The sequence below is a fragment of the Ambystoma mexicanum genome, chromosome 6p (genome assembly GCF_040938575.1).
Source record: "Ambystoma mexicanum isolate Mex_15411 chromosome 6p, UKY_AmexF1_1, whole genome shotgun sequence".
In the NCBI taxonomy this organism is placed as follows: Eukaryota; Metazoa; Chordata; class Amphibia; order Caudata; family Ambystomatidae; genus Ambystoma; species Ambystoma mexicanum.
The window spans coordinates 1,475,179,732-1,475,205,489 of NC_090935.1; the positions used below are offsets into that span (position 1 = coordinate 1,475,179,732).

Sequence of the window (25,758 nt, forward strand, 5' to 3'; positions counted from 1 at the left end):
TCTCCCCCACTTGGGCAATTCTGGCCTGTGTTGCCTGCTCTAGGACAATCTCTGCTTGCCTCACATATTCCATTAATGTTGCATTTTGCAAGCTACTGTCAGTCAGTTCCTGAGAACAGAACTCACTTTTCCCCGTGTTCATCCTTAACTGACACACTTCCTGAAACAGGGCACTATTCTCTTGACTTAATGTATTATGTTCTTCCCATAACAGCTCTTTGTGCTGTTTCAAGGCTTTCAGATCTTGGTGCATCTGATCGAACTCACACTGAGAATCAACCCCCTTAATAATTAACTGGGTGTTTTCGGCTTTCAGTTGTTTTACCTGCGATTGAAATGTGAAAATGTCCTCTAAGCAGGCTCTATTATGAACAACCTGCTCATTTAATTCAGATTTTAAACACATTCTTTATATTCCCCTTGCAGTGCAGAAAATTGAGTCTCTCGCTCTCCATTTTCTTCTTACTGTATTATCAACTCATCTTTTAGCTGTTCAATAATATTTTCTAATTTTAACTCCAAATGTTTTCTCTGTTGTGCTTTTGCTTCTAATTGTTTCAGCTATTTCTGGGCTTGATTCAAAAGCTCAGCCTGGTTTTGCACAGAGGCCACACTATTCTGCTGTCTTCCATGATCAGCATATGGAAATACATGTATGCTGTGAGCAGAGCCCCTTTAATTTGCTCATATTTGCTGGTTTGTGTCATGTCAAAGTTTGTCAGGGCCTGATGTAACATCCCATTATCCTGCCACATGTCCACATTTGCAGAGGTAACCTCCTGCATCATTCTGGCTTGCCACATTTCATGTTCTTGTTCTACCCATTCACCCTTAATAAACAATTTGGATATGAGGTGCTTCCAGGCCATATTGATTTCTACGGTGCTCATTCTGAAATGTGTTCTGCACCTGATACACTCTCTGTGCAAGGGCAACAATCTCAACCCTGTTCCTGCTTAGTTTCCACTCACAATGACAACTGAAAATCAACACTGCTTTATCTATACACCACCCTGGAACCCAGGGTACAGGTCTGAATGGCACCTTTACAATGCAACACAACTTTCCATCCACTGCAATGCAATTACACCAAAATTATTAGTCTGCTGCCACTGCACTGTCACAAGTGAAGACTCTCAACCAAATCCCAGCCACGAGCCCCAAGCTTTGTCGTGATTTATTAGGCGGTCACTCTCAACTCATGGAGTTCCTTCCTACCCCAAGCAAGATGGCGCGCACCCAAAACGCTTTTACAGATTCAACCTTAGTGAGGCCTCCAACCTATTTCGCCCCACCCCAGCAAATGCCCTCTGCACCACCAATGACCTAGGAACCAGGCCGGTGTATAGTAAGAATATATATTTATTTAAGGTTTGACAAATAATAATAGCAACCAAAACATCAACCACCAACGCTGTGGCACAGTACAATGTCACAATTTCAAATTACTTGCACCAATTGACTGACTAGTATTTCTAATGAGCTTACAGATGCTACACCACACATGTAAAATGTAGAGACTGTACATCAAACACACACAGAGGATTTCTTGCACATTAATAATTATGAAATGTGAACAACCCCCAGGGATTGCTTGGGTTATCACAATGCTCTTCTCTCCCAGCAACCCCCAAGCATCAGTTATATATGACTGCTTAATTTGAAGGCTAGATACAGGGGGTGGGAATACAGTAGCAACATTGTTTTGGCTTTTTATTGAAAGGCAGGGTTTGACAAATAGACACAATTAAACCAAATTGTTTTTTTTAAGGCAAAGTCAAGAAAGGAGCTCAATGGGAAAATCGTTTTGGGCTTTTTATTTGCATGAAATACAGGGCTTTGAGAATATCGTTTTGGGATGCAAGTAGATTAATGGGAAATCTTATTTTGCACACTTTCCATTCCCTTGAATGGCAGTGTTTTAGGGTTCCTTATTTTGGGATTATGAACACCCCCCTTCTGTACAGAATATAGGGGTTACAGAAAGGGAGAGTCACCCACATACTTTGTCTATACCAGATCCAACACACTGGGCATGAACTTTGTTAGTTTCAAACTCTAACAACACTCATCCTGTGATTTTCTATATGGGAATTAATTGATTTAACTTCAATTCAATGCACTAAGGATCTGCACAACTTCGCCCTCCTCACAATTTAATGGAAAGGATTAAGACAGGCAGTTCCCATCACAATTCAATTTAAATGGATAGGGTGATTTTCTATAGTGGAATTAATTTGAGTTGGATTTCATAAAATGTGCCAAGGGTCTTCTGCAGTTCCACCCCCCTACTCGCTATGCAAGGTGGAGATTAAGTCTGGCAGATTACCCCAACACTTTTGTTGGCATTTGGATTAATTAATTTATATGGGAGGTCTTGGTTATGAGGCATCCAGGGAAACAGCAGGGCTCCTCTGAGGACAGCACAGATCTAGTCAAAGGCTTTGGTTAAGAGTAGTCCCCAGCACCCAGACTTCCTCTAGCTCCTCAAATGGAAGGCCCAGCTAGCTTCTAGATGTTCCAGTCTCTGCCTCCCCGCAATGTTTAAGGTCCAGCAATAGAGTGGGAAAGTCAAGGGAAAAATCAAAAGTCCAGAGAAAGGTCCCAAGAATCAAAAAGTTGAAGAAAGATCATCCAGTCAGTTCCTTCTTAGATTGGAAATTGCCAGGATATAGCGCTGATGACACCTACATATTGTCATAATTCCCACAATATGGATTGGCTAGCTCTTTCCCTTCACCTCCCACCAAGACATCCACTAGCCGGTGATAGGACCAGAAGTTGGGAGGTATGGGTTATGGAACCTGAGGGAGGAGGAAAAACACATAGGGCCTCATTACGACTAGTGCGGAATGGGTTTAACAGCACCGGTAATGGTGCCGGCACCGTTAAACCCACTCTGCACTATTACGAGGTCCCCTTGCGGGACCCGCTCTGGACCTCTGGTTTTTCCAGACGTTCATAGCGGGTCCCATGAGGGGACCAGGGAGCTAATAACGGCCCGTAATTAACAGGCCCATTGTTAGCTCCCTCCCCATACCTGTTGAGCCCTATGGGGGCTCGAATGGGAATGGGGAAGGACCGGGCCCGGGTTCCCTGAAGGAGGAAATACCGGGCCCTCCAAAGTCGGAATGGCCCGGTATTTCCCCATTCAGGGAACCCGGACCTGGACACGATTTTGGAGGCAGCCATGGTGCTAACAGCACCATGGCTGCCTCCAAAGTCGTAATGAGGCCCATAATTTCAAAATGACAGGTAGCTGCTGGAGGCAGCCATGGTGCTAACAGCACCATGGCTGCCTCCAAAGTCGTAATGAGGCCCATAATTTCAAAATGACATGTAGCTTTACACTTTTGGGTTCTAAAAATCTGCCAACGTGGCAACTACCGTAATCTTTCGGATAACTACATGAATCTATATATTTTTTTATTCTACATTTTAATAGCGAGTCGAAAAATACTAATCATATCTCAGCACGCCCTTTTGGCAGGAGCTACCGTTTTTATCGATTTACTCCTGAGCCGAGATCGTCACAACTCTGACCCTTCATGATTGAAACTTTACTTCCATAACCTATCACCACACCAAATCTTCATTCCCTTGGAATTATGAGAAGGCCGGAATTATTATTGCCTTCATAACTCAAGTTGTATCCATCACCCAAAATTCATTTTTACATGGTCCCAACGGGCTTCTGATCCCCTTTAATATGAACCTGTGATGTGCTCAGTGGAACACACAATGCACTTTTTATTCAAGAAAATGAATTCATTGTTAGTCAATGGCATGGCACCACAAGTGCCCCTGAGTTTCACACCAGCCCCCACCATTTCTTAGGTTTCATTTCTCTCCTGTGACCTAATTAGGACGTCTGGCTGGCCCATGTGATCATGCCCTCCACTCCTGGGCTTCAAAGGTTTTTTGTTCAAAGCTAATGCACAATTAATGGGGAGACCTTACCTTAAGGTCACTTCTGCTGGCTGGCATATCTGCCACCACCACAATTCCCATCTACTCCTCTGTATCTTTTACCATTTAAAAAGCTAACCAGACCTTCTCCTCCTATATGTCCTCTGCCAAAGGTCTTGAGGTCAAAGTTTCAGAGGCCCAGACCTTCCAGTTCAATAGGGAAAACAAGCTACATACATAATTCTATAATAATAGCATTTTACATTGACACAATGGGCCTCATTACACGGTAGGCGGTGGACCAAGGTGCTATTAGCACCTTCGTCCATGCCGGTAAAATACCGGCATCGCCTTGGAGGAAAAGGGAATTACCGCCCTATTCCAAGGTTGGCGGGGCGGTAATTCCCCCCTCCCCCATTGCCCTTCCCCATTCCCATTTTTGCCCCACAGGGCATAATGTGAATGGGGAAGGTGCTAATTACGGTACCGCAAATTGCGGTACCGTAATTAGCACCCTGGTCCCTTTGCGGGTTGGTTTTTAACGCCTGCACCCGCAAAGGGACCTCGTAATCAGGTGGTAAGGGTTAACGGTCACCGGTACCATTAGCGGTGACCGTTAACCCTTACCGCCTTCCGTGTAATGAGGCCCAATGTGTTAAACAGTTATCAATTTGTATTACACATTGGCCTGCTGTTCATAACTACAATCTTTCTTTTCTACTATATCAGAACAGAGGCAGATTAATTATTAATCTTATGAACACAGATAGTCCACAGTTAACATAGGAAACCAGTGTTTACTTTTACAAAAACAAAATAGACCTTTCTCTTTATATGCTGTGATTTTATATGTTGAAAATTGAGTCTCTTTATTCCAGATAACGCAATCTGTAGCTTGACTTTATTTCTTAAATGTCAGGCATCATTCCTCCTTTTTATCTTCCAAATGCACCATGTTTCAAATGTATCTTTTCTTTCCACGTGCACTGCTGTGGTTTTAAATCTGTCAAAGGAACCTTTTCCCAATTTACACAAAGTCAACATCTGCAGCACCACCTGTTTCCTTTTGTTTGACTCCACTGGGCACAGTTAGCAATATTACAGTTCTAAGGCACACTCTCCTTCAACTCAGTGTCTGTGTATTTTACTACAGTTGAAATTGGCCCATTTTTGTTCATTCACTAGGCCTTATATTGGAAAACAATGTTTTGAAGTGACCTGCATTTTCCAATGGGTCTCAACATCAGCCAGCTTCACTCTCACAATATGGGTCTAGCATGGCCTCTCTATCTCTGACATTTTGGGGCCGTATTTTACCCCACACCCGGTGTGGTTGTAGATCATCTCCGAGGCCCAGCCTCTGCACCACTGCCTCTACTGGTGCTTGCAACACTGTACACCAGTGTTAACTGTGCTGCACTAAATGAATGAAAAATATTCCTTTGCTCCCTCACGCTTTACTAAGAGCTCTATAATTGAAATAAATATATTCTCAGTATACTGCTCCCATTGCATACAGCCTATATAAAATCTCATCAGATCATAGAGACCCAAAATGGGTACTTATCCTTTCAAAGAGCAGCAAAACAAGAGGAGCTGCCTCTGGCATTAAGTGACATAGAAGGGGATAGAGACGGGAAGTGGTGGAAATGGATCTTGGGAAAAACGACTCAAGTGGAATCTCTCCTAACGAGTTGTAGTTTCCAGCCCTCTCGGTGTGTTTCTTTTTGTTAAATGTTAGTTAAATGTTGGCCCAAAATGATTTGACATGGCTGCTGAAGAGTTTGCAATAAAGAAGACATGCATAATGCTTGCCTTCGGTCTTGATATTGAATCAATATATTTAAGGATAAAAAGGTAACTACACTGGAAATGATTCATGCATTCAATTTTATAATAATAATTGAGTTCAATTACTTTTTTTATCGAAATAGTAAATCGCGTAGATATTTTCTTCAAATTCTCAGGTGAAACATTGCAGTTGTGTATACACAATAAAGGTACCTGTTACGCTACTGGTCCTCCAGGTAGGAATCAGATATACACACAAAAATTAACCATAGCTCTGAGGTTGGAAAGAAAATTACTTACACAGTTCTAATAAAAATATAACTTTTTTACACAATAATAATTCAAATTACTAGTACTGCATTATCAAACAAAACACATCAGTATACAATTCTATTGCAACACACATCCAACACCTCTCCTTTCGCTCCACCATACGTACCCATTCTCTCATTTTCCTGTAGCACCCTTATATTGCATGTTGCGTAGGTAACAAAATTGTGTAACCTACTGATCCCAAAATCTATTCTACTATTCCTTCACACCCTTCACAATTACAAATGTGTCTAATAGTTAAACAGCAAATTCAGCTTGGCAACTTGTCGACACGTGGTTCAGTTGGTTATTCAAGCTTCTGATGTTGCCCATTTATTGCCTGACCTTCTTCAGGATGACAGAGGGGCTCCAGTAGTGCCTTGTGATCAGTAGGTTACACAATTTTGTAACCTAGGTAACATGCAATATAAGGGTGCTACGGTAAAGTGAGAGAATGGGTACGTATGGTGGAGCGAAAGGAGAGGTGTTGGATGTGTGTTCCAATAGAATTGCGCACTGATGTGTTATGTTTGATAATGCAGTGCTATTCATTTTATTTTTTATTGTGTAATTAAATTATATTTTTGTTAGAACTCTATATGTAATTTTTTTTCCAACCTCAGAGCTATGGCCCATTTTTGTGTGTATATCATATTGCAGTTCTGGCCAATAATTATTTAATGAGAATTCTTAGACTGATTACCAATGCATGGCAAATGGCTACATTGGCATTTAAATGAATAAATAATAAAAAACTTATTTTGTGGGGAACCTATTAACAAACGCTTACACTTTAACTGGGTGGCAAAAAAGGAATCCTAAGGTAATAGCTCCAAGTAAACTAACTGAAGAGTACCAATCAGAGTTGCAGGATGAAGAGACTCAAAGCATTTCTGTGATCAACTTTCTTGTATTGTTAAAATGTTACATGAGGCCACTTCACAAGAGTCTAAAGGTTCTGACTACTAATTTCATAGTGAATCTCAGTCTCTGCACCCGCAACATTTGGGGCATGTGGCATGATTTACAAAAGGGGCTTGCCTGTCGGCAAGAAACCGGTGGAAAGCTGGAAGGACCTATCCTTTGCCCCTGTTCATATCCTAGCATGTATCTGCCATGTTACTTTACTGATACCTAAATATACATTGACACGCAGACCCCTCATGTCAATTATAGGGCAGCAATAGCCATGTACCAAGGTGGGTGCTGGGTGCACTGTGGTACTTGTGTGCCCTCAACTGGCCATCACAGTCTATGCAATGTTTCAATTTCGGCCAAAGTATACATTCAAAATACTTATGCCAAGCAGGAGCATTTCTATTTTGTACAGATTATCACAGAGAGGATTCTGAAAATGTTTTTGTGTCTATTCCTCTTTCCACTGTACTGGGCCTGAGACAGGGACTGCCTTATTGTCGAAGGCCTTCCCCTGTGAGTAAGGGATGCACCCGGGGTTGTAGCAGACACTCCCACATCATGCCCTAAGCTTCGGGGGCAGATCTGCCAGTGCAAGCAGACTACTGTGAAGGATCCCACCCACCGAATGCAGGTTTGTCACCACTTGCAAGAGAAACTGGCAGTCGGAAGTGCAGCTTATCTTTTGTGAATATTTCCTTGTGTTTTGTACCGTTGTCGATAGTAATTAAGGCCCTGATTCATGGAATTATTTGCCTGTAAAACAGCGATTTGCGTGCCATTCTACCGGCAAATCCCTGTTTGACGAATGCAGATTTGTGGCAGAATAGCACACAAATCCCTGTTTTACATGCAAATTATTCCATGAATCAGGGCCTAAAGAATTATTCCATTTAATATATGCCATCAGGCTAGTCATTAAGGCCCTGATACAAGGAATTATTTGCATGTAAAATAGGGATTTGCGTGCCATTCTGGCCGCAAATCCCTGTTTGACGAATGTGGATTTGCGGGCAGTTTTACATGCAAAAGATTCCATGAATCAGGGCCTAAGTATGATTTAAGCATTTTAATAGGTGGGCAAGTTACGTTTTTAATTCGTTTAAAGTATTTTATGTTCTACAAAGCAATACAATACATTGAGTAAATATCATGTTTAATGGATTTGCAAGTAACTGATTTATGTACCCAATGCTCTATAGCTATACTGCAACTAAAAGTTCCCTGTACTCTACGTTTTTTGTAGATGTCTTTTTGCCTGGTGTCCACAGAGGTCGGGAGCCGAAACGAACTAACCTAAACCTGCAAAGACATCGTTAAGCTTGAGATTAAGGTACGAGATCCGTTAGATATGCAATTTTTTTCTGGCAAATATGTTTCAAACCTAAATGACACCAAATAATGCAGAAAGATGTGTCTGGGGTTGCGGTTGGTAATCTTGTTCAGTAGTTCTTGTTGTAAACCTTTATTCGGCGTGAGCCATCACATACAAAATACAGACATCAAAACAATATACATAGACCAAAAGTTTAGAAAATAAAATCGATAGGAGCACAGGAATGCGACACAAAATTCACTGGACAAATGTAAGACAAATTGCATGGGACTAATTAAGTCACAAATTGCCTGTGCAAAAGACAGTTCAAGGTTCAGACTGTGTCGGTAAGCAGCGTATTCCTCTTGTACCTTGCCCGACGAATGTACCCAGAGACAAAATCTGCTACATTCAAATTTTCTGCTGATTTACACAGGTGCATGGCTTCCCAGCTTGCTGTTATTCCAAACAAGTTAAACAGTGATATCAAGTAATTTCTCCTCGGGTCTTTAAGGCCTTCGCATAAGAGCATAACGTGAGTGGGATTCTTAATCAGAGCATCACAGATCGGGCAGCTTTTGCTTTGGGTTTTTATCCCAGCTAGCAGTGATAGACCTTAGAGGCAAAGTGCCCAAAGGTCTAAATATTCATGCCCACTGGACAGTGCAGAGCACATCGTACTTGATTTACTCTTCCTAAACCTTAGATAAGCCTTCTTGACAATTAGCTTAGCAGCCGAGGGCGTGGTTGAAGGATTTTCCCAGTACACACTGAATCCTAATGTGAGAAGCCATTTCTTCACATGCAACAACCACTGGATTTCATGAGCACCCCCCAAGGCCATCACGTGAAGGAATGCAGCACGATAATTAGACAAATCGGGGGTGCCCATACTCTCAACCAGTGGTATATTGGCCTCATTTCCTCCTCTTCGGCAATGAAGCCTATATCACACTCCATCCATACTGCTGCACTCAACTTGCTTTCAGTCACTGTGAGTGTGGCAGTATTAGTACAACCCCAGACCTCAGACCCAAACAGGGCTGAGGCTTTGCCTGAGCTTGATAGACTGCCAGGACTGTTTTAACTGTCCCCTTTCTTAGGGTGAAATAATACCTTTTCAAAGCCCAACTGTTTTTTTTTCCAAAGTTGTCTTTGCCTTTAAGAGTTGGCCAATCCAACTAGCACTCAATGAGAAGGGTATACCCAGGTAATCATACCATTGCACCTGCTCTATTATAAAACCTTTGCCCATGGCATTCAGAGGTCTTTCTTTAGATTTCCTTGGGCTGACAATAATTGACTTGGTCCTACTAGCATTGATCTCCATCCCAAGTTCATTACATTTAATCGCAAAGCAAGACAATGCCTGTCGCAGCCCCACGGGCGATGTTGACAGCAACACTGCATCGTCCGCAAAGAAGAGGGCAGGGATTTTATCACTTTCCAACTTTGTGGAGTCTGAATTCAGTAAAAGGAGTTCATCGATAATTGAGTCTATATATAGACAGAATAGCAGTGGGGCCAAGACACATCCTTTGCGCACTACCCTTGCTACTCCCAGAGTTTCAGTCACATCCCCCACCAGGCTGCAGCAGACCACTGCAGCCCTTTTAGAGTACAAAAGCTGTTTTGGGTTCAGGAGGTAGTCTGGGATGTTTTGGCCCGCAGTGTCTCCCACAGTAGCCCTCTGTGGAAACTGTGAAAGGCTGTCTTCAGGCCCAAGAACACACTGTACAGCTTTGTTTTTTTAATGTATACATGTTTCTGGATGATTAAATACAACCTAAACATCTGGTATGTGTTCCTTATCCCAACTTGAATGCCTGCTTGGAGATTATTTAGCGGGGAAGCCCTATTGATCCAGGTTTGTAGGTGCTTCAGTAAAGCCTTGGCAAATGTTTTGCCAGCTGAATCCAAAGGGAGATAGGGTGATAATGTGAAGGTATGGCCCTATCCCCCTTCTGAAAAATCGGGACTATCTCAGCGCTAGTCCAAGTTTCCGGTATTCTAGTTGTAGCCAAAATGGCATTGAAAACCTTTGTCAGCACCGGGACCCAGACCGAAGGGTCACTTTTTATACAGATCTATTGGAATTTTTATCAGGGCCTGCAGCCTCCCCCCTGTCTGCGACCGGAGCGCCTCATCTTCCTCCATCAGATAAAGTACAAGGCTGGTGTTACCCTGGTTGTCACTAGAGTGGGAGGGTTCAAGCTCCTCCTGCCCGTTCTTGCATGGGGACTGATAGAGGGTCTCAAAATGTGAATGCCACATGTCAGGTGTAAGGCAGGCTTGGATAGATGCATCGCCCCTCAAATCTCTGTGGGTTACAGACTTCCAAAAGTTGACAGTCCCCTGCCTTGACAAACCCTAGCATCGGGGACCATTTCTCTTCATGTATGCCTGTCTCGTATCGCTTAGTAGAGTTGTATATTCACCTCTCAGCCCATGAAGATGCTCCCAATCTAGTTGTTCTTTACATTTCAAGTAAGAAAACAATTTATGTTTGGCATGTCTACAATCTGTTTCAAACCATGGTTCTTCATTCTTTGCATCCTTTTCAATAAGAGATCTAGTGGTAGTAACGTGGGGCTGAATTTGTTCAATCAATTTCCCAAATTCCCCCAAAATGTCACCTTGCATACTGTCCCTTGTGCATAATATTTCCCACTCCTGAACTATATATTTTGTTGGTTTGGTTTGTCTGAATCATTGATGCCCATTTCACTGAACGGCGTGCAAGGCCCGTGACTGCAATATCAGTGGGAAAAGAGGAAGACTGACTTGTGGCTTTTGCTTTACTATTGCCCTTAAGGAGGAGAACTAATGGCCTGTGCTCACTTTCAAAATGCTCAGCCACTTGGAACCCTACAACGTGTTGCCAATCTCGAGATAGGACCAAGGCATGATCTATTCTTGAGCGCCATTTTGGCCGTAGTAAGTATCATTGGCGAGCTGGTCAGAAGGAAAACAGCTGTTACATGCCCTCAGATAAAGATTATGTTAAATTCAGACTGACTCTAAAGCAATATGTGTTCTTACCAGTATCATCGCATCTATTTGCGGAATACCCCATATTTCATCCTGGTCTTCCCACAGGCCCTCAAGCTCTTTTATGGACTCCATTTGTGTATTAAAGTCTCACATTACGATTATCTCATAATGGTGCATGTCTCCCTGTTCCCAGCTGCATATGCATTCATTCAGTTTTACAAGGGCATTTAAATGGGTTCTGTCCTTGGGCCTATTGTAGTTGTTAAACAATAGCATACAGTGGTTCCCGGTATTCTAATAACCAGCTGCTGGAGATCTGGGGAGCCTGTGTTGACCTGGCGGACCTCGCAATTCAACGCTATCTACACCCAAATGGCGAGACGCCATATGGCCGTCCCTTCGGGCTCTTCCTTGCTCTAATGTCAAATGAGGCATACCCCTGAATAGCAAAGGCCAACGTTTCTTGTAGGACAATGTTATCAAATTCCTCCATAGATTTTACCCACTTGCTATTAATGAGATGTTTAGCGACCCCTGTGATGTTCCAAGATGGCAGCTTGATGTCAGTACTCACTGAGTGGGATAAAGCACCAGATGCTGACATTAAGCAATCTATATCGTTCAAGCCCTCATGGCAGCTGGAGTGCAGCTTACAACATCCCCTTCCCATGGGCATTCATTGAGCCTTTGGAGCTGCATGTTTGGGAAACCTATGGTTTTATTATTAATAGTTTAATTTGGCGTGTCAGACCCTGCCAGAGGGGGTATAGCTCTAAGTGTAATGTTACATCCTAATGGGGGGGTACAATTTCGACTTGCTCACGAACAGCCCACATACCAACAACTTCTTTCTGAGTGCAACCTGAATATAATCAGCCCAGCTGCTAAATGGGCTGGTTCTTTTACTAGCCACTATATCCTCCCGGATAATGGAGACACAGCCTCTCTTTGACAATCCCTTGTAGTACTCTTGTTGTCTGTCTTTGAATGAACAATTCGCGCCATTGCAGCCGGAGTTGTCAACCCCATAATATGACTCATCTGACTGGTAACACTTAAGCCACTTGCACTTTGGTTGTTGAGTTTCGTAGTGAACTGTCTAGCATTATGGTGCTGGACTCTGTTTGTGGGCTGGTCCACACCGATATGCAAATGGCTATTTCTCCTCCCGTCTTACACCCAGAGCTAAAATATCATTGCAGAGCCTCTTGAGTGGGCACCACCCAAAGGAGCAAGTTATTTGTCATTGTTCAATGCCAGAAGAGAGACGCTCACACTAAATGGACCTTTCTGAGTTAATAACTGAACCGTTCCACATATCCAGTTACAGTACATCCCAGGTCTATTTGTTCGATTGGGTTTCTCGTATGAGAATGGATTTCAAGAGCAGCCCTGAAATGAATCAATGAGTTTCTCAAGCATCGGACCCAAGAGGTTTGTCTAGTATCATCAACATCCAGTGTACAAATGGCAACCATAGTACCGCCACAGAGCTGCCTCATTTTGCTACTGTTGCTCAGCACATGCATGCAGCTCTTGCCACAGGTAATCGAGCAACACCACATTCCCTTCAACTTATATGTACTACAGATGATGCGCAGATCCATCTTCAACTGGATGTGCAAGCTGAACATTTCACCATCATTTTAGAAGTTGCACTGCTGTGGACCGTGAACAGTTTGTACTTAGGCGCGAAAGGTCCCCTTTGTGCAATTGTTGCCATTTCCATAACAAAGTGGAAATATAAAGCGTAAAACACAGGCAAAATCGCCTTTAATCTTGACTTATCTGTTCTGTTTTGGAAAAAGTATAAATGCCTCCCACAGTTCACGTTTGCGGAAGGCATTTACAATGGACTGCCGCCTGCTTTTAGTACCACTTTTTACCGATACAAGGGCTTTAGAAAATTACCACAATACATTGCTGGATATAAGAGCGTTTCAATGGATTGCTTATCTCCCGCAGATTCCTCATCTGATATACATAGATATCCTCATTCAACTCTGCTGCTCAGAAACTTTTCAACAGAGGGTGTAGTGGACCTCGACTCGGACGTCGATCCGTCTTGCTCGGTGCTCAATCGTCGGCGATGTGAAACCGGGCATTGTATATAAACCACATCACTATGCCCCATACCTCAGTTCCTTTTTTTGGCATGCTCGACACACTGCTCTGAGGAACACGACACTGAGTGTTTGACTCTGCGTTTTTGACTGAAATGTTGTCCAATATTTTTCTAAAACCTCGACCACGACATGTCCGCTCCCCGGACTTTGGGGTTTAAGCAGTGCACCGGCTGCCATTTGTCTGTGTTGTCTGGATATGGATCACGACACAGAGGGATTTGCGCCGTATTCCAAAATGCACTCGAAGTCCATACGTGAGCAGGCCGCAAAACTTGCTTTGGTCAGACTGTCTCTGAAATCCCTGGTGCGGTCGATCGTCTGGTCCTCCAAAAAGCAGTCGCACTCGAGGGGCCACTCTTACTCATCTACATTGCATAGGAAAAAGAGGAGCCACCATCATCGACACAGGTCTGGCTTGTCGACAGAAAAAGGTAAGCCCTCGGCTGGGCCGACCACCCGAGAGGAGTGGGAAGATTTCAAAACCCAAATGTTGGCTACGTTTAAGACGTATGCTGCTGCAGGTGTGGGTGCCCCCCCCCGAACAGCATGTTCCAGCGACAAAAGCAATGCTCGGCACTCCCGCCCCCTTGCAAGCCAAACCGTCTACGCCATCAGCGTCGGAGAAGCCTCCATCGACACCCAGACCTTCCCGAGGCCGTCAAGAGGCTGACCTTCATGACGTCACGCTTGTACCCAAGCCACGATCGATGCCAACGGCCATTCCATAGGCATCGAAAGAAAAACCTTTGAAGCCAACTGTCGGTGATGGATCCTTTGTCCCTCTATCCAGGTCAGCATTCTTGTCGTACATGACGTCGATTTTAGATGCCGACCAAAGTGATGGTCAAGGGGATATCGATCCTATATATACTGGGGCAGGTGGTGTTGATTTTTGTTCGACGAACAGTCAGACCTGTTGGCTCTAGCCCAAGGGTTACACAATGCCAGTAGCCTGGACACGTCTCTAGATTCCCCTGGTTAGCTCTAGCTTTACTGCGAAGTACAGGTCGACGAGAGACGACCCATCATTTCTGGCTTCTCACCCTTCTCCAAAAGCTTTTTGTGCAGGTAGCCACAATCTCCACCAGACCTGCGGCCTCCACTTCTAATCTGCCCCTAGATAGAGATGGTAAAAGTTTGGACGCAATGGCCAAGAAGGCCTTTACTTCTGGCAGCATGGTGTTGAAACGCACCAATGTAGCCTGTGGATTAAAAAAAAACACTCTTTTGGCTTATGGAAAGCTGAGGAGCAGGCGGCTCAATACATTCCAGAAGGTGAAATGAAGGATGTATTCTCATGGCTGGTGGCTGATGGGGAGAAGGTGGTCAGGCAGTCGCTGCAAACAGGCCTGGACGTGGCCGACTGCATGGGCGGTTCAATGGGGTCGGCAGTAGTCTTGAGGAGACCAGCATATGTCAAAACTTCTGGCTTCTCTCTGAACGTCCAGAATAGGCTACTGGACATGCCTTTTGAGGTAGAATTCCTTTTTGGCCAGAAGACTGATGACTCTTTGGAAAAGTTTGAAGAGTCAAAATTAGCCGCAAAATCGCTTGGCCTAGCTGCACTGCCAGCCAAACATGGCTTCAGCTTTGCCTTTAGAGACAGAGGCTACAGGCGCTATGTGCCTTAAGGCAGGAAGGCGCAGCTCCCGCAGCCCAGGCAGGGGAAGAAGTGTTTCTTGTGCCCGGAAAGGGGCAGAGGGCCTTCTAGAGGCCAGCAACCGACAGTAGCGGCAGGGGCAGGGGCGGCTCTGCCCTCCAAGCCGCTTTGATTTACCCTCCCATGACTTACCGGTTGCTGGACAGTTGGCAGAACATTGACCCCAGATGCAGGAGATTACCTCTGATGCATGGGCCCTTCAGCTCGTTCGGGGGGGGTTATTGCCTGCCCTTTTTAAGAAAACCCCTGGACAGACTCCCACCACCTCCAATCCAACCAGGACAGGAGTTCTAGGAAGAACTGAGAGCCCTGTTGCTTAATGGTGCGTGGAAGAGGTACCTCCCGAAAAGAGAGGATTGGGTTAGTATACCCAATATTTCCTGGTGCCCAAGAAGGGAGGTGGTCTACGATCCATTCTGGACCTCAGGGCGTTGAACAAGTTCCTGACCAATGACAACATCAGGATGGTGATGTTGAGAGAAATTCTCCACGCCCTCGAACTTCAGGACTGGCTGGTGTCGATAGATTTGCAGGATGCTTATTTTCATGTGCCAATACATCAAATGCACAGGAAGTTCCTGAGGTTCCTCATAAGGGACAAGTACTTTCAGTTCAAAGTGCTTCATTTGGGTTGACCGTTGCTCCAAGGGTCTTCCCCAAACTCATGGAATTAGCCGCAACTCGCCTCAGGAGATCCGGGGTCCATGTATGTCCATGTATTTCCATGACTGGACGACTGGCTGATCCAAGGGAAGTCAGCGGGACAGGTCTTGTCTCATCTAGAGGACACCTGTCTGCTACTGCACAAGTTGGGCTTCTCCCTGAATTTGAGGAAGTCACAGGTGACGCCAGTCGAGAGGCTTCAGTTAATCAGAGCAGTCCTAGAAACCCAGGTAGGGAAGGCTTTCCCTCCCCTGGAGTGAGCCAACAGCATTGCACAGATGGTGGAATTGTTCTGGAGCCACACCACCTTACCAGCCACTTCCTTCCTCCGCCACTTAGGTCGAGGAATGACACTAAAGTGAGTTTCAAAAAACAAGTTTCAAGACTTCTCTAAACATGCAGATACAGTCATCGACTTGCCAAAAATGTACACAAATTCCAACCAATAGTAATCCAAAACAAAGGTCAGATTTTCCCAAAAAGTGTCAGTCCCCGTGAAGTTCCAAACAAAGTACCACAAGCTTCTTCAAGAAAAAATTGTCTCTCTAGCTTGGCCAAATGGATGTGCATTTATTCCCAAGAATTGGCAATCATGAAACACTGCTCTGGGTCAATTCCAATTCAAATTCTGGATTCAAAGTCAGTCAGACAATTGCGTTCCCCTTCCTACGGTGAACAAAATTGTGGACAAAGCATGCTCTAATTCATAACATCCCCAAGACAGACAAAACACACAACATAAAATATCTATTCCCACAAACTAACAGAAAACACAGCTGCCCACGATGTTCAAACATCTACTTCAGAAGTAGTTCCAGCTGCAAACGGAACTGCAACAATCTACCTTTGGCCTAGCCCCTAATGGGCAACCATGTTGTCAATCTTAGACAAACTCCTAGGGGGTGTGGATCACTATGCCCCCCCCTGCTCTTGTATCTCAGGGCCTTTGTGCAATGTGTTACTCCTAGATTACTCCTACCTAACTCCTATGGACACACTAACATAAGACACAAAGAAAACACATGAATCAATTCAACAATAGAAACACTTTTATTCATACATAGCAATGCATGATGCAAACACTACTATAATGCAAATCTCGAATTTGCACCTTTTATGCTTTTGGTGCAAATCTACCATGCAATGCAATAACTATAAGCCTTACAGGCTTCTAATGCAAGCAATCTAATAGCAACTCCATTCCACACCATTCCTCTCCATTCCACACCATACTTCACACTCTCTCTCTAAGAAAAACCCTGTCTGATTACCCCATCTATCACGTCAGCCAAAGTTCTGTGTGAGTGTCTGTTCTAATTCCCCATGCACTTGTCTTATTCAGCAATACTCTCCTTTTTCTCTGTGTTGCTCTGTCTCTCCTCTCCCGCTAACTCTGCAACCAGCCAGTCAGTCAGGGCCAGGCCTATCTCTGCCAGATTCCTGCCAGATCGATCTCATCAGCTCTCTGCTCAGAATGTTTTCCCATCTGCATATCAGCCAAAGCCATCAGATTCTACTGCTCGCAAAACCGCTTCCCGAAGTACATCCAATCACTCCCAAACGCCTCTCCAAGTCATCTCTTGATCTCTCAGAGTGTCAGTGTGCCATCTCCAACTCCAACCAGCATCTTGAACTACCAACTCCCTCTCTCCTTAGAGAATAGACCAGCAGAGAGCAGCAACCACCTCAAATCTCAGAGCCTCACCTCTCATTATACTGTTCAATGACGTACACATATCCATGGTTACACTCGTTCTCTCTAAGCCAAAATGCCTCTCTTTCTGTCTGTCAGCGTTTCTAAATGTGAGCAGTGCCTAAATGTCTGTGATGCATGTACTTGTACTTTTCAATCACTGCGTGTTCTGGTCATCATGACATTTTCTACATATCTATACCATATCTTCTTCTGTCTGCCTGCGGTACAAAACACCATCTCCTCATATTTCTCCATTCAAATCCCTCTCTCCTCATGTCTCTCCCTGCAAAGCTCGCCCTCTCTCTTCTTGGTGCTGCCTGCCCCCACCTTCTCTCTGTCTGCAAAGCACCAGCCCAGGGCTTATAAGGGCACAATGCCTTCTCCACTCGGACCAAAATTCGCGTTATCTGTCTGCCAAGCAAATTGTTTACGCATACTTTGTACATTGTAACTCATAACAACTTCTCAGTGGAAGTAACAGCTTCTGAATGGTTTCAGAGCCAGCTTTCATGCTCTGTCTAGCGTTTACTCTTTCTCTCGCAAACCCAAGCGCTATCTAGATGCAGACTTCATGCATATTCTAAGTACACACTCGTGCGTGTCTCTCTAAAATGCATACATAATACATAACAACATATCTCTACATGTGTCTACATGTCTCTACATGGCACATACCTAAACAAGCAGGGTGGAGTGCACTCCCTCCCACTTTGCAGTGAGGTGTTGCTGCTGTGGCTCTGGCTATTGGAGAACCAGATCTCAGTCTTAGCAGTTCATCTTGCGGGGACAGAGAACCGTTTGGCGGATGCTCTGAGCAGGCAGAGCATGGGCTCACACAAATGGGAATTGTGCCAGGAAGTCCTACAGGAGGTCTTCTCTCTCTGGGGTACCCCAGCAGTGGATCTGTTGGCCACAGAGTCCAACAGGAAGTGCGGACCATTTTGCTCGAGGACAATTCCAGTGAAGTGTGCACTGGGGGACACGTTTCTGCTGTATTGGACCTTCCCTCTCCAGTATGACTTTCCCCTGGTTTTGCTTGAGGGAATTCCCAGCGAACAGTGCGCTTGAGGGAACATTTCTGGTTAACTGGACATGTTCTCCCCACTACGCCTTCCCTCCGATTCCTGTCATTCCATAGGTTTTCAGGAGTTTTCAAGAGGTTTCAAGCAACCCTGATCTTGATCGCCCCAGATTGGACGAGGAGGACATGGTTCTCGGACCTCCTGGACTTGACCATCTGCCCACCTCTCCGGTTACCTCACAGCCTGGATCTCATATCCCAGTCAGAAGGTCGGTGCTCCACCCAAACTCTGAATCCCTCAACCTACATGCGTGGCTCTTGAGAGGATGATATATGATGACTGGGACCTCTCTGATGCTGCTGGCTGCAAGCAGGATGTCCACAAAATATCTGTATGCATGCACGTGGAGAAGTGAGGCGTAGAGCAGGGAACGCGAGTTTTACCCTATGTCTTGACCCACCACTACAGTGATGGAGTTTCTTCTGTCACTGGCCTCTTAAAGGCCTTCAGGTCACCAAAGTCAAAGGATACTTGGCGACTTTGTCTGTGTTCAAAAGGTCTCTGGATCAATGATCTTTCTTCACAATCCCTGTTATCGGCCAATTCCTGATGGGCCTTTTGAATAGGTTTCGGCCTTTTGTAGTCTCAAATTGGGATTTGAACCTGGATGTCACCTTTCTTATCGCGGCTCCCTTTAAGCCGTTACATTCTTGTTCTCTGCGGCTGCTAACATTGAAAACCGCTTTTCTGGTTGCCATAACTTTGATAAGATGGGTCAGCGAGCTGCAGGCCCTTTCTAGCTTTCTCCGTTTTTTTCGTGAAAAAATATATCTTGCAGTGAGACCAAGGTTCTTGCCTAAAGTGGTGTCAGAATTCCATCTTTCAAATGGATTGTGTCCTCTCACGTATTCCTTATCTTATGATATTTCCAATATTCAGCTTAGCTGCTTTGGGAAAAAAAAAAATTTCAGACGAGGGCGATGCGCGCCAATGCCTATCGACTCGATGTCCCTTGGAGGCCTCTGTCTTGATGTCGACGTCACCGAAGGCATATACATTGCGAGCAGCATCCGCTGGCTTCAGTTCTATTTTTCCGCGCTAACGCTTCAGATACAGTATGCTTCTTTTCCTTTGTGAACAAAAATCTTTGAGAGAACTCTTCGAAAATGGCTTCATCGGCGTCTTCTACTGTTAGGGAGAATTCTCTGCTTAGGCTGAATTTCCTAACCTAGTGAGTCCCCCAGCAGCTTTGTTGGATTCTTGGGGTTTATGTTTTTCTCCTGCCAAGAGTGAGACTCTTTTACCCTCACTCTTGGGCATGATTTGAGTGTGTTTATTTGAATCTAGATGTGTTTAATGGGCTATGGGGTCTTTTTACCCCTTAGGGCTTCATGTGTTTTTGTGATGTGTGTTACACAGCACCCTCAGTGCAGTAACACAGGGGTGTCATAGTGACCCCCCAGTATAGACTCCATACCCTGGGACTGAGTACTGTCTCCCAGGGCATGTAAAGTCACCATTAACTTTACTTAAATTCTGAACAGAACCAGTACAAACCATCATATTGTGGACGTACTGGCTGGGGCAATTCGATTGCCCCGGGGTCTGTTAGTCGAGGGGGCACAGCTCCGTCCCCCCTGATCGAGTTTTGGCTGGTGGCAGTGGATACTACTTTTTATATTCAACCGCGAATATTTTCCTATGGGATTTCCCATTGTTTTAGGCTACTATCTTTATTTAATTATTTACGGTAGCCTCGAGCATACCGCCGGTTTATTTATTTATTATTAATTCTCCGGTTGGTATTTTTTGCCAAAACCTGATTCTAAAATGGCGTTTGTATTCTCTTCTGTGACTCCAACCCAAGTTGAGCCCTTTGTTCCACTTTTTGGTGGGCTTCTCCACAGAAGCCCTCCAAAGTGGTGCCACTCTGTCTGGGGTACTTAGGAGGGGTGGGGGGGATTTAGGCACCCTGGACTGAGTTGCCAACTCAAGTCGCACTCCGTCCTAATTGGCCCAAGTGGTGAGCCAGCCGGCTCACCACTTAGCATGTTTGAGTGACAACTAGGCTGAGTGAATGGGGGTTTTCTGCATAAAAGCAGGGCTTTGGGGACTGGAACTTCAGAAGTCGCCGCAGGACATAAGACTCCGACGAGGGAGAAGCTGAGCCAACCTGCCACGACGACACCACCGGTGGAGCCTGCTGGACCTTCTCACCACTTTTCCCAACGACAGAGGAGATCTCCCGCCGGAGAGTCTTCTTCCTTTGACTGGTGGGGATAACCAGTTTCACCGTCTTTTTGCCTTCCCGACGTATCTCGTGGCCGCCTTGCCTGTGCCAAGCACCCCGGCAACCGGGATACCACGTTTTACCACGACCGTGAATTAAAGGGTACTACCTTTAACCGGAAAACTCTGCGGCTGGTTTCTTCCCTGGCAGTGCAACGACCTTCATCTTTCCTCCAAGTCAAGATCTTCTCTTCCCCTGGACGACGACGCAACTTGCACCCACTGCCAGGAACAACTACCCCCGCTGGAGGATCCTTCCCACTTAAGGTACCGTGTCCCGCCTGGCTTCCCTTGGCACCGACTGTACGGGGTAGATTTAGCCCCCGGCATTCGAACCTGGGTTAGCCTGGGACACCCTGGCTAAACTTTTCTGAGCCTCTCTAAACTCTTTTTGAACTCTCTGCAAGACTTTCTAAGCCTAGTGTAACTGTGTGATCTTGGGCGCATTTGTGCTCCGCTCTCTCTAAGAGTGGCCCCAGCCTTTGGACTTTGACTCACCAGTGACTTTTGCTCTTCTGCCTTGCTAAACAGTGTTCCTAATCTTAGAGTGGTGTACCTGTCCATATTCTGTCTTTTTCCCTCCCTTTTTCACAAACTTATTGGAGTGCCATCTAGTTAAGCGCTCACCTCTGTATGAAAATAAGTGGTGTTTTACTAAGACTTATCTGATAAGGAAAAAGGGGTGTATATATTACAATAGTAACTGTGTTTAGAATATTTTACAATAAGAGTGCTGGAGTGTTTCAAACAGTGTGTTTTTAAATAAATAATTATATACTTTGATACCAAAGCTCTGGTCAGTGTTTGCTTGTATTGGTATGTCTGAGTGCCTATTGTGTATACTTTGCATACTGCCTAACTCTTCTTGAGGGAAGTCTGACTGCTCAGCCACAGCTACCAGGTAAATCTGGGTGGTACAGACTGCTACCAAGTGGGTTTACTGCTAACACCTGCAGTCCTAAATCTTTTGCAGTGTTCCCTAAGGGAACTGCACAGGTTTCTGCCTAACACTGGTGTACAGTGGTGGGATTTGTATTGAGTATACATTTTAGAGTGCTTTAGGATACCTTAGTACAACTAACCACAAAGCTTAGCACTGAAAAAGTAATCTTTCTAACATGTCAACTATGGAAAATTATAGTCAAGAGTCCCTTGTTACAAAAACTCCTGATTGTTGAAGAGTTCTATGTAAGCATAAGAATCTCCTGACTAAAGGCAAGATAATGGAATTGATAGAAAGGTTGTTAGCTAACCAAAGTCTGGATGATGGTTCAGAGGAACCTACCATGCCAGAAAATGTAGATAACAGTATAGAGATTGATGTTGATCAAAATGTTGATAATCTTGAGGAAGAGTCAGAAGAGGAGGTTGAGGCTGCTGTGACTGTCCCCTCTAGGCCTCTGTCTGCTCTGCCTGCTGTACCTACTGGGCCTTTGCCAAGAACCACACTTAGTCCTCAATATCTTGAATTAGAGAAAATGAAACTTGAACTAGAGTTCAAGAGACTGAATACTCAGGCTGAACAGAGACACCAGGAACTGAATCAAGAACTAAGGCTAAGGGAAATGGAGCTCAGGCATGAGCTAGAAATGAAGAGATTATCTGTTGAAAATGCTTCCCTCTCTGGCTCCTCTAGAAGTTCCAGTCCTAAAAGACCCCGGATGCCTAAAGAATTGGTTGGTATGTATGAGCCTAAGTTGGATGTGTTGGATTGGTTGTCTCTGTTTGAATATAATCATGGGCTCCAGAACATCACAGGAAATTACTTACTCACCTGGTTGTTCTCTAGGCTTCCCCCTGTTGCAACTGATGTGGTAATGGAGTTGGGGGAGGAGGATAGGAAAGAGTATGAATGTGTGAAACTAGCTCTGATAGCTAGATTTGGGAAGACCCCTTCCCAGTATCTTAAGAGGTTTAGGACCCTCAAAAAGCATGATGGTTCCCCTTGGGCTACCGGGGTGAGTGAAGGGTTGAAAAACTTAGAGGGATGGATTAAGAGTTACAAAGTGAACACTTATGAAGGTATGAAGAATCTTTTTATGTTGGAGTCAATTTATGATGCCTGCTCTCCTGAGCTCAGACAGCACGTGGCTGATTCAAATGAATTAGATTCCCGAAAACTAGCTAAGGCTGCTGACTTGTGGGTTGCCAACAGGGCCACTCACAAGGATTCTGGGGTAACTCAGAAAAAGGATGAGGGGAAACAGCCTAAAAAGGACCCCAAAGAGAATTCTAATACTGCAAATTCCAAAGAGGGCCCCAAACAAAACCATAAGGGTAAGCCACCAGGGAAACCACAGCAGAATAGTGTCTCCTCTGGTGCCAAACCAGAGGGAGGTCAGAACAAGCCCCCATTCCAGAAGGCATTTGGTAAATGCTTTGTTTGTGGCTCTACTGACCATGTGAAAGGAGATCCCAGATGCAAGGGTAAACCTTCAGGGATCCAACTTTCCTCCTTAGCCTTCGCTCCAGAAGAGGAAGTCCCAATGACAAGTGGAAACTTTCTACTGCTGGCTGATGAACCCATTGGTGTCTCAGCCAGTGTTTCTTTATTCTCTCTGGGGTTGTGGGAACAACAGAACTTAGATGTGTATAATTATATCCCAGATAATACTAAAGAGTATTATAAAGACAGTGTCCAGGTGAATGGTCAGGAGACTCCTGCCATTAGAGACACTGGGGCCAGCATAACTGTGGTGGATGAATCATTTTTTAAGTCAGAGGATGTTGCTAAGGCACCCAAATGCCTCACCAGGTTAGCTGGAGGGCCTGTGCAGATGTGTCCCCAGTTACCAGTTCTCATCCAGTGTAATGATATGGCTGTAAAAATACCTGTCAGTATACAATGTGAAGTACCAGGTAGGGTTCTGTTGCGTAATGACCTGAAAGCTCTTGGAGTTGTGTCACATACCCCCAGACCACCTAGTAAAAGGTTACAGGAGCTCACAAAACCTGCAAGAGAGAAAAACCTGCGAGGGTTATCTCAGGAGATGATGACCGAGATCACTCCTTTACCACTGGAGCAACTCACTGCAGTAACTACCAGATCAGGAGCAAAGGGGCAACCCAAGACTCCTAGGAAAAAGTCAGCAGCAAGCACTCCAGAGCTTCCAACAGTTACACCTGTAACTCCAACTCCAGCTGAGGCTGAGAGGGAGGTACAACCCTGTGTGGTTGAACTAGACTCTGAAGAAGAGCTAGTGGGAGGCCAAGAACTTATTGGAGATCTAGACCCTGCAGACCATCCTGAGCTGCAGTCTTTACTGGCAGAAGGTGGGCCCAGCAGGGCAGCTTTCGGTAAGGGACAAAGAGAATGTCCAACTCTGGAGGGTCTCCGCCACCAGGCAGCTGCTCAGGCTGATGAGCAAGAGCCTGGGAAGTATAGGTTGCACTGGGAAGATGGCCTCTTCTACAGTGAACCAACTGCGTCTGAACCTGGAGACTACAAACGCCTTGTAGTACCTCAAGAAAACAGACAACAGTTCTTGCACTTAGCCCACAAGATTCCTTTGGCTGGTCACTTGAGTTTCAAGAAGACCAAGGAAAGGCTCTCACTCTACTTCTATTGGCCAAAAATGGAGGCAGAAGTAGATAAGTTTTGCAAGAGCTGCCATACCTGCCAAACTTCTGGTAAGGTTGGCTCCAAGAATGTGGCACCTTTAGTGCCTCTCCCAGTTGTGGGAGTCCCATTTGAGAGGGTAGGGATTGACATTGTTGGTCCCCTTGATCCCCCAACCTCCTCAGGCAACAGGTTTATCCTTGTTGTAGTAGACCATGCTACTAGATACCCTGAGGCCATTCCTATTAGGACTGTTACAGCTCCGGCTGTGGCTAAGGCCCTCCTTGGTATTTTTACCAGGGTTGGGTTTCCTAAGGAAGTAATATCCGACAGGGGGTCAAACTTTATGTCCCACTACATGAAAGCCATGTGGAAAGCCTGTGGAGTTACTTACAAGTTCTCAACCGCATACCACCCCCAGACCAATGGGTTGGTAGAAAGGTTTAACAGAACCATGAAGAGCATGATAGGTGCTTTAGAGGAACCTCTGAAAAGAAAGTGGGACCTTCTACTGCCATGCCTTCTCTTTGCTTATAGAGAAGTCCCTCAGGAGGGAGTAGGTTATTCTCCCTTTGAACTTCTCTATGGCCATCCAGTCAGAGGTCCATTGGCCCTGATTAAGGAGGGATTGGAAGGTGCTCCTCCCCTCAAGCCAGTCAGAGTGACTGACTATGTGATAGGTCTCCGGAGGAGAATGTCACACATGATGGCAGAAGCTAGTGATAACCTGAAAGCTGGACAAGCTTTGGTCAAGCATTGGCATGATCAAAAGGCTAACATGGTTGAGTTCACTCAAGACCAGCTAGTTCTCGTTATGCTCCCAACAAGGCAGAGGGCCTTGCAAGACAAATGGATGGGACCCTTCAAAGTTGTGGGAAAACTTGGAGAGGTCAACTATCTGAAGCTCCTAGAGTCTTCCACACCAACCGCCTGAAAGCGTATGTCTCCAGACCTGAAGTAGGGACCTTGCTTCTAGCTTCAGCAGCAGAGGAAGAAGAGAGTGAGTCTCTCCCTGATCTCCTCAGAGGTGTACCTTTAGATGAAAAAATTGAAGGATCAATCTCTCTTCGGATCTGACACCTGAGCAACAAGAGGAGTGCAAATCTATGTTAAATCAGTTTGCCTCCCTGTTCTCACTCTCACCAGGCTTGACCCCTTGGGGACAGCACGAGAGACTCACTGGTGACTGTCTGCCAGTCAAAAGCAGAGGATACAGAATGTCAGAAAATGTGAGAACCCATATCAAGGGGGAGGTCAAGAAGATGCTCGATCTCGGGGTAATCGAACCCTCTACTAGTCCATGGTCTAGCCCAGTTGTGTTAGTACCAAAGGCAGGATCCAAAGACTTCAGATTCTGTGTGGACTATAGAGCTCTTAATGCAGTCACAAAGACTGATGCCCACCCTTTACCAAGGACAGATGAATTGGTGGATAAACTTGGTGCAGCCAAGTACCTCAGCACATTTGACCTTACGTCAGGCTATTGGCAAATAGCCTTGACAGACCA

The 25,758-nt window shown here is 45.1% G+C and overlaps 1 protein-coding gene across 1 annotated transcript in view; it reads left to right on the forward strand.

Annotated features, from left to right (window-relative positions):
• The window catches only part of LOC138510558 (serine/threonine-protein kinase MRCK beta-like), a 2,015,755-nt gene that overhangs the window by 1,949,315 nt on the left and 40,682 nt on the right, over positions 1-25,758 (forward strand). Inside the window, exon 24 of the mRNA XM_069626316.1 lies at positions 8,174-8,260. Coding sequence (XP_069482417.1) covers positions 8,174-8,247 — 74 coding nt within the window. The 3' untranslated portion in view covers positions 8,248-8,260. The remainder of the gene's footprint in view (positions 1-8,173; positions 8,261-25,758) is intronic.